Source organism: Elephantulus edwardii, unplaced genomic scaffold (genome assembly GCF_000299155.1).
Source record: "Elephantulus edwardii isolate Elephantulus edwardi_28Jun2011 unplaced genomic scaffold, EleEdw1.0 scaffold00262, whole genome shotgun sequence".
NCBI classification, from domain to species: Eukaryota; Metazoa; Chordata; class Mammalia; order Macroscelidea; family Macroscelididae; genus Elephantulus; species Elephantulus edwardii.
In genome coordinates, this window is record NW_006400012.1 from 3152946 (window position 1) to 3163221 (window position 10276).

General features: G+C 36.4%; 1 protein-coding gene across 1 annotated transcript in view; it reads left to right on the plus strand.

The window, feature by feature from the left end:
* MAN1A2 (mannosidase, alpha, class 1A, member 2) overlaps positions 1 to 8328 on the plus strand; it is a 208234-nt gene extending 199906 nt beyond the window's left edge. The window contains exon 13 of the mRNA XM_006899582.1: positions 7879 to 8328. Coding sequence (XP_006899644.1) covers positions 7879 to 8011 — 133 coding nt within the window. The 3' untranslated portion in view covers positions 8012 to 8328. The remainder of the gene's footprint in view (positions 1 to 7878) is intronic.
* The last annotated feature ends 1948 nt before the right edge of the window (positions 8329 to 10276 follow it).

The following is a 10276-nucleotide window of genomic DNA, read 5'->3' on the forward strand; positions in this document are numbered from 1 at the left end:
TGAGAAATGGATTCTTTTCTGTCTCTACCTCAGTATGTACATTTATTCACCTAAATATAATTAGGCATTCATTGAATCTCAGCTCAGTTCTATTGCATCTTCACTGGAAAGTCTGAGAATTAAGAAGCTCACGTTTTGCAGATATATCTTAGCCAATTTTTCTAAATTCATATATATTAGACATTAAAATGCCTGAGGAATCACACAGATCAGTTGGAAACAGTCTTTTCCACAGATTTATTAATCAGGAGTGAGATATATTATTAAGGACCAAGTTTGACACATTTTTCCTCTCCTTTCAATGTTACTAACTTCTTTTAAGCAGAGTGTGTGTGTGTGTGTGTGTGTGTACACACACTCTTTCTCATAATCTTTTTTAAAATGGTAAAATTTTGGAAAACTCTTGAGAATATGAGCTCTGTAGGCTTATTGGTAGAGTTGTTCAGCCACCTACCAGCTGCTCCATGGGAAAAAAAAGGGCAGTCTCCTCCTGTGTGATTTTACTGTCCCTGAGAACCTCTGGGATGTCAGTTGTGAGTCATTTCCAACTCAGTGGCACATACGAATATATTGGGACATTTCTTACAATTGTCTTTCATACCGTCATTCATATATACTATGTTTCATTCTTAAACATTTTGTTTTATATCAATATTTACTATTGTGCAATGCTTTTTTCATCCTGTCTTATGAAGTCTCCATTGAACCTTGCCTGTTTCTCCGTACCTCTCCTGTCCCCTTCATCCATCTATCCACTAATGTCTCATACCTTGGTAGTTTTATTCTCCCTTTGCCTTCTTTTGCTCTCCTTATTGGGCCTTATAAAAAAAATAGTTATAATAAATTTTTGTTAACTGCTTAGCAGTATTTGAATGGTTAAATAAATTATGATTCTCCATTAAGTATCAAAGGAAGATGGAAGGAGAACACAGAGTCACTATACCAGAAACAATTGGCTGACACAGAAGAATTTCATGAAACAATATATGATTAAAAGGCAATGATGATGAAGGAGGAAGTTCAACTTGCTCTGAAGGAACAGGCAAAAATAAAGCCCTAGGAATTTATGGAATACCAGTTGACATAGTTCAACAAACTGATGCTGCCCTAGACACACCCACCAGGTTGTGCCAAGAAATCTGGAGGGCAGCTACCTGGCCAACTAACTAGAAGAGATCTGTGTTCCCATTTAAAAAAAAAAAAGGTGATCCAACAGAATGTGGAAATGATCGAACAATATCACTAATATAGCATGCAATCAAGATCCTGGTGAAGATGATCCAGAATGACTAGAACAGTACATAAATGGAGAACTGCCAGATGTACAAACTAGCTTTAGATGAGACCATGGCACTAAGGACATTATAGCCAATGTTAGATGGATCTTGGCCGAAATCATAGAGTACTAGAGGAATGTCTATCTCTCTTTCATTTATCATACAAAGGCATTTGATTGTGTATATCACAACAAATTGTGCCCAATCTTGAGAAGAATAGGAATCCCAGAGCAAAACCTATACTAAGACCAGGAAGCAGTAGTCACAACAGAGCAAGAAACACTGCCCTTCAGGATCAGGAAAGGAGTGCATCAAGGATACGTCCTGTCACAATACCTTTTCAGTCTATATGCAGGACAGATCATTCGGGAGGCAGGAGTTTATGAGGAGGAATGTCGGATCAGGATTGGAAGAAGACTTTCAACCAGTATTACGTAAATGACACAACCTTGCTTGTCAAAACGGAAGAGGATATAAGGCATTTGATGCATTAGGTCACGTATTGTAGTCTTCAATATAGATTGAAGCTCAGTGTCAAGAAAACAAAGATTCTCACGACTGAGTCATTTGGTAGTTTCAGGATGAATGGAGAAGAGATTGAGATTCTTGATAACTTAGCTTGTTTGGTTCCACAATTAGCACTCTTGGCATCAGCAATCAGGAAATCAAAAGATGAATTGCATTGGGAAAGTTTGCTATTAGGTATCTCTCTCAAGTACTGAAAAGCAGTGATGTCTGGAGACTAAGGTGTACCTGATACAGGCCATGGTCTTCACAATTACTTGCTGTATATCAGAGATCTGGACAGTGACCTAAGGATGATAGAAGAATCAATTCCTTTGAGTTGTGGTGCTGGAGAATAGTGTTGAACATTTTGCTGACTTCCAGGAAAACAAACAGGTTTTTCCTGGAGAGGATGAAACCAAGCTGTTCCTTGGAGGCAAGGATTTTGAAGCTCCATCTCACATACTTTGGGCACATGGCCAAGAGGGACCAGTCCTTGGATAAGGATGTAATCCTTGGAAGCCAGGATGAGATGGACTGACTCAGTGACTGTGGTCTATATATTTTTAAAATTCCTCTTAACCAGTCTTACCAGTCTTGTCACAGTCTAATCTAAATATTTTCATTGAAGTATATGTGCATTTGCATGTTTAACTATGCACATACATGCGCACACAGTGATTTTTCACTTGCACTACTTAAAAAAAAACATTTTGTTGTTGTTGTTTGCATGCTTTGTTTTTCTACAGTAGAGGGAGCTACAACCCAAATTGTATTTACATATTAACACAAATTGTATTTCTGTGTTAAGCCAAATTACATTTATGTAGTAATACATAAGGAGATTATTTTCCTTTAACGTCTTTTTCTGCTTAAATCACTTTATGAGATGCTTTGAGTGTACCATTTTATTTGGCTTATTTTATTAATGGGTTTTTTTGTGCTTTAGATGAAAGTTTGCATAGTAGATTGATTTGTCTGTGACAGTGGTTGTGATCCCCACAGCCTGCCTCCAACTCTGCCATGTCAGTCCTCTTCACATTTCTTCTCCAGATACACTACTTCCATTGATCCAGTTTCTTTGCCTCTCTTTATCATTTTGGTTTTGGGTAAAAAACATAGTTGATTGGCCCAAGGAACCCATTCTTTCCAAATGTTGGGTTTTATTCCCATGTCACTTAACTAAAAGGTGGTCTCCAGGAAAGTTTTCAATTTAATATTAGAAGGCTCTTTAAGGAGATCTGATGGCCTAGTGGATAAGAATCTCTGCTTCCAATACAAAAACATGTGGTTTGAATCCACCAGCTGCTCCGTGGGAGAAAGATGGGCAGTCAGCTCCCATATACTACCATTTACTGCCTCTCAAAACCTGCTGAAGGGTCAACTGTGGGTCAGTTCCAACTCCATGGTACACAATAATAGTAACAACGTCAGAGCTATAATCTTGAGGGTTCCTCTGCTTTGTTTCTTTCAGACTGTTATGTCTAGTCTTTTTATTATTACTATTATTTATTTTTTTTTTCTACATTTTCTACCCATTCTATATGGTACCTTTTATTTGGCATGGGCCAGGGTGACCCCTAATGGTAGACAGGCATCCTCTAATTCTGGTCTCAAGTTAGAAGAGGCTGTGGTACATGAGTCATTAGTCCTTTGGAATACCTGCTTCCTAGGTCTTCAAATATGTCTCTGTGTGTTTGTGTGCATGAGAGAAGGGTGTTTGTGTGTGTGAGAGAGAATATATGTTTGACATCCAGTCAAATCCATTTCATAGCAACTCTCTGGCAGGTTTCTGCGACTGTGAATCTTTATGTGGGAAGACTGCCCTGTTTATCCTATAGAGCAGCTGCTGGATCTCTACCACCAGCTTTTCATTAGCAATATAGTCCACCTGGGCTTCTTACTTGTAATTGCTTAATGAAACCTAGGAAAATGTTTAAAATGTTTTATAATAAAATAATGGAGAGGAAACATTAGAAAATAATTATTATTCTGTCTGTTAGTTGAGGGAGAAGAATGGGCATTTCCTCCCAAGAAATTGACTGTCTCCCAAAACTCGCTGGAGGGTCAGCTGTACATTTTTTTCTGACTGATAGCACACAGAAACAACAACATCTGTTACTCTGCTCTAGTCCTGTTTTTAAAACTACTGTGCCTTAGTTTTCCTACCTAAGACATTATTCTCAGTATAAGCAAGTGAATTTAGTTGACGGCTTTTACACTATTCGGGCTTACTTCCTAGAGAGGAAGATTTTTGAAGTAACTTTAAAGACAAATAATGATTTTTATCAGCAAAACATCAACAGTAGTAGGTAAATCTGTAAGTATAAGTGCTTAAGTGATGTCCTGAGACAAAAAGGGAAGAATCAGTGATACAGTTGAGGGTGGAGATCCTTAGACAAGGAAATACGTAGTTCAATAAGTAAGAATGAAAAATACAGCAACTCATCCCTTCTGCCTTTTATTTTCTCTGTACTTTGGCTGAATACTGACTTTAACCTCCTACCATGTTTCCTTCTTTTCATGGTTATTAGCTGTCATTCAGTCAGCTGAGAATCAGTGCAGCCTAATGTGTAACAGAATGATGTGTTGATTAATATGGGCCATTTTCGTGATCAGATTTGGGGTTTTTTTAAATATTGATATTTTGATTTTGTTATTGTGGCAATTTGTCAGTCTGTCTCATTTTTGCTGACCCTCTACTTTGCTAAGCATAACAATTCTTTTAGCTGAATAAGAAAGGTGACATCAAGTCCCCTGATCCCTGCTTTCTTATTGCTGGAGGCAGATTTGCACACTAAATCAGATTAATAAATATTAAGTACCTATTCTTAGAAAAGGAGAGCTCTTACGATGCAGCCTGAAGCAAGTTGCTCTACTGACGTGAAAGCTGTGCATCTCTAGTAGTTCAAATCCAATTGCACTTGGGAGAAAGGTGAGCCATCTCCTCTTATTAAGATTTATAGCCTCTGAAACCTGATAAGAGTCTCTCTGAGTCAGAACTGACTCGATGGTAGTGAGAGAGATTTTTATAAAGGCTCTCTGGAATCACCTGTTAACTGAAAGGTTGGCATTTCAAACCGGTCAGCTCCTCAGAGAAAGATGTGGGAGACTCTCTCTGTAAAGATAACACTGTTGAAAACCTATGGGGTAGTTTTACTCTGTCCCATAGGGTTACTGTGAGCCACAGTTGGTTTGACAACGAGTGTTTTCTCAGAATTACACTGTTTGAGAACTAAAATACATGAAACACACTCTGGTACATGGAATTTGAACTTACATCCTCCTAAATGTGAGACAGGCATCAGTGTGAGAGACCAGCAGCAGTGTGTGGAGCAAGACATCACAGAAGTGACTTGTGGCCTAAAACATCATATTAAAGGGTGGCTTGGGGAGGGAGGTGCTGGACTGGTTAGATAGGAGAGCAAGGAATGCTGATGTAGCAGGGAATGGGAAGGGACAAGGTCACATGCCTAGGTGGGAGTGGGATGGGAGTGTAGGGGGACAGTGATTGAATTGCTTATTTCTGTAAGGGAAGTGTTTTTCATCTGCTGTTTTTCAGTAAAATGCTTGTCTGTCAGATATTGCTCTAAAACCAACTATCTAAATTCAGACAGACAAGGAAGAAGGATTAGCCATCCACTTCTGAAATACATCAGGCCTTCAAAAAACCTATCTATGTACAGTAGAGCACACTTAGTGTTGACTAAAAGACATGGAAACCGAGGCTGAGCCCTCAAATTTGAAAACACAAAGGAGGAGGAACAGTTGTAAGCAGATACTAATTGAAACTAATGGTTTAATTAGCATGAATGTAGGAAAACTGGACACTGTTAAAAAAGAAATGAAAAGCATAAATATTGACATATTAGATATTAGTGAAATGAGATGAATTGGCGAGAGACATTTTGATTCAGACAATCATATGATCTACTATACTGGAGATGAAAAGGTGAGGAAAAAATGGGATTGTTTTCATAGTTAAAAAGGCCAATTCTAGATCCATCTTGAAATACAATATTGTGACAGGATAATATTTGTACACATACAAGGAAGACCTGTTCAAATTTATGCACCAACAACCTGCCATAGTGGAGGAAATAGATGAACTCTTCCAACTCTTGCAGTCAGAAATTAATTGAACGTGTAACCAAGATGCATTAACAATAATGGGTGACTGGGATGTGAAAGTGGGGAGCCAGGAAGAAGGATCATTTGTCAGAAAATATGGACGTGGTAACAGAAAAGAGGCTGGGGATTGTCAGAAAATATGGACGTGGTAACAGAAAAGAGGCTGGGGATCAAATGATAGGCACAATCAATGATTTAGTCATTGCAAATACCTTTTATAAGAAGCATAAATGCTGCCTATGCACATGGATTTCACCTGATGGTATGCACAGGAAATAGATCAATTACACCTGTGGAAGGAACTGTTGGAGAAGTTTCATATCAGTGAAAACTAAGCCAGGTGCTGATTGTGAAAGAGACCATCAACTACTCTCACTTTCTAGAACTATAAAAATTTATAAAAGTACAATGTGGTGGTATGTGCTGTTGAGTCAACTATAACTCATGGTGATCTTATGTACAGATCTGGTCTTTGCCTTATCCTGTACCATCATCACTATCTCCACCATGCTTGAGCCCAATGTTACAGTCACTATGTTAGTCTTTCTTGTTGAGAGTCTTTCTTTCTATGACCCTCCACCTTTCCCAGAATGATATTGTTTTCTAAGAACTAATTCCTCTAGGCAGCATTTCCCAAAGTATATGAGACAAAATTTCACCATCCTTATCTCTGAAGACAACCCAGGTTACATTCTAAATTGACTTGTTTGTTATTTTGAGAGTCCATGGGCTATTCAGTTATCTTTCCCACCATCACAAATGAGAGGCATCAGATCTTCAATCATCCTTATGCATTGGCCAACTTTTAGATGCATAAAACCAGTTGAGAAAACCATGTTCTTAACCTCTAGGACTGACATCATTGTTCAGTGACCAATGAAGAGTCATTGTTCTCTCATACTTTGGAGAGGTCCTTGACAGCAGATTTCTCCAATATAGCACATCTTTTCATTTCTTGATGTTGAAATGTAAGCCATATTGAAGGCTGTAGACTTTGATCTTATGCAGTAAATGCTTATTCACATTCAGCAAACAAGGTTGTGTCATTCTGTATAACAAATTGTTTATGAGTCATCCTTTAATGATGCCACGTTCTTGAGCTTCTCAAATGATTTGTTCAGCTTATAGGTTGAACAGGTACGGAGAAGGCACTGAAGCACACCTTTCCTGCTTTTAAATCATTGTGTTCCCTTGTTCTGTTCAGACAACAAATTCTTGGTCTATGCACAGATTTTTCATGAGCACAAGTATGCTGGAGCAGAATTTAAATTAAAAATTGCCTGAAATTAGAGATAAAATTCATTGTGTATATTGACTGTGTAATTTCTAATATGTAAGTGACCATTGTGATGGGAAGTACTGTCAGAGAGGTCATAAATTATTGCCTTATATAAGCAGTGCTATTATTACCATTAAAAGTGATTAATAACTTACTTAGCTTCCCATAAAATCATAATATTTCTAATGAAGCCCTCTGAATTTATTTTTTTTTAACAGCTCATAGCACTTGCTCCAAAAACTGCAAAAAAAGGAGTAACATATTTGGTATAAACATTTTTGCTATGTCTAAATAATGTTATTTAATTATTTCAGCTGTTATAAATAAATTTGAACTCATTAAAGCCAGGATATATTAATAATTTTTAAGAAAGCTGCTTTGAAAAATTATGGAATGGTTTGATTTATAGCATTTTGTTTTATGTGATTTAGATAAGTACATGGCTTTTTTATGCTCTTCTATTTAGCAGGATTAATTATGAATCTTACTGGTATGTCCATTCTAGAACACATTGTGAGTTCTTAGTCATTTAAACAGTTGTGATTTAAACTGAGTTTCTGTGATGACTTTTTTTATCAAAGCTGCTTAAATATGTTCTTGGTTTTTTTCTGCCTTTGTAATAGAGATCTCTTGATATTCTTGTTGAATTCTAATTGAAGCCTGTCCCTCTTACCCTTTTATTTTCAGATATTTGTATCTGCTGTTTTCTGGTGATGACCTTTTACCCTTAGACCATTGGGTATTTAATACAGAGGCCCACCCTCTGCCTGTGTTACATTTAGCCAACACCACACTTTCAGAAAATCCTGCTGTTCGGTGAAAGCAGCTCCAGAAGGACCATTCTCACCTGTATTTTGTTTACATGGACTACTGCAGAAACATGCTGGAGAGGGGGCGTTTGAAAACCCGGACCTCTTAAGTCAACATGGCAGAGTAAAGTGACTCTTCCTTGCAAGAATTTTCAACTTGTAGATACATCAACCTTGAAATGACTTCATTTTATACCTGACCAAAATATGTTCCGGTATGTATAGGACTGGAACCTCATATACTTTGATTGTTAATGGGATGGTCACATAAGAGATGATTCTTATTACTACTGCATTGTAAAACCCTGGAGTCCAGAAGCTAGACTTCTAAGAAGAAACCAGGAAAATGCAGCGCCTTGCAGGAGATAGAGATGGCCTTTGGAACAAGTTATATATTTGTTTCCTCCTACAGTGAGGCAGCTTTCAAATCAGATATTACACATTGTTTAATCCCTTCTCCATTTTAATAATGGAATGAACTAAGGCAAACAAGAACAGTATAACTGCATCAGCAGCAAGAGTACTTGAAAAAAAAAAAAAAAACAGAAGAACCTATCCATGTCTGATTTTCTCGTTCCCTATTGAATGACCAGACTGGCAGCCATTTCAACTCCCAATCTATTTTGTTAAAATTTCGTTATTAAATTTAAATTTCTTTGGAGACATGATCTCATAAAGAATACTGATCAAGTGTTTGTCTCCATAAGGAATCATCAAAAGTACATTTTATCATAATCACTACTTATGAGCCTGGGTTTGGGATTTTGTGCATGTTGTTCAGTCTAGTGTTGGAAGCATGACAAAAGTGGGGGAAATGCCATAGTCTGTTGCCTTGAAACCTGTTCTAAGAGAAAGACTTGGTTTTGTTGGTTGGAGATTATTTTTTCCAAACCAGCAAATCTACCAAGTAAATTTTATCCACTTTAACCTTACTATAAATTCAGTGCAGTTATTCAGCTTACCATATTATTTATGTGGCTTGGCACGATGTGCTATAATATTATGTGGCTCTGACATTGTCTTGATGAGCCAAATTACTACTATAAATTATTAACAACAAAACATAATGAAACTTCCTTAGCAATTCTATGTGGAATGGAGATAAGGGGCCCTTTATTATTTCATCAGATGAGTGAGCTTTTAAAAAATATTTTCTGTAAAAAAATTCAACTTGTATTTTCTTTGAAAACATTTATTAATCCAAAGAATTAATTAGAAAACTTCAAAATTTTTAGTGATAAAAGTATGGTGCAGTTAATCATATTAACATGTAATTTGAGATATAGCAAAGGAACTTTCTGTCACCATTAGTAGGTTTTACAGAGATATTTCTTGTAAAAGGAATTTTAGTTCTTTATATTGGGGGGCGGGGAACAAATTTTATCAAGAACTATAATATACATATCTAATGCTTATACATTTTCTGTCACAATATAAGACACTTAATTTTTTCTTTGATTTAATATGAGCAGCTGACATTGACAATAAAAATTGGGAAAAATAGAATATTTCCTCTGCATTTCAAAATTTCATAAAACTATATTTGTGTAGGTAGCTGATCTTGGAATTTTGTAGTCTCATTTTCTTATTTTGATAGTTTTCTTTTTAATCCTCTATTTCTCATGTAGATTTAAATTGAAAGATGATTTAATAAATTAATATAGTTAAATGTTTTCTTAGGTTCATCATCATATACTGCAAATAATGAAATCATCTACAAAGGTCAATAAATAATCCATAAATTATAGCCACCTCAAATTTTTTAAGTGTCCCTATAAAGTAAGAGAGTGTAACCAGTTGCTTTCTTTTAAGTCTTTAGAATTAAATTTTATCATCCATTTAAAAATTGTGACACCTTTTACATGAAAAAGTAAATTTGTTTTAAATGAGCGGAGTAAAGAGCTTTATTAACACTTTAGAAGAAGAAAGGGAAGTACTTGGTTAAAAAAAAAAACATTAGCTTTCCTCCTAAAAAAAGAGCATACACCCACTTATGAGACTTGAAAGAGAAAAACTGATCGAGCAGAGAAGCAGAGCACTTTGCTGTAAGAGAATACATTGAAAAGGGTCTTCATGGTTTCCCAGGAATATTCAAAATGATGAGACAGAACTTCGCATTCCCAACTGCTGTTTGTATTACTTGGATAACTGGAGCTTTAGAAGAGGCAAAAGTATCTAAATAGGACCAATTCTGGCACAAGCAAAGAAGTGAAGGACAGAGAAAGAGTTTTCTCTGCTTTTCTGTGATAAGAAGACTAGAGCTCATTAACAGTGCT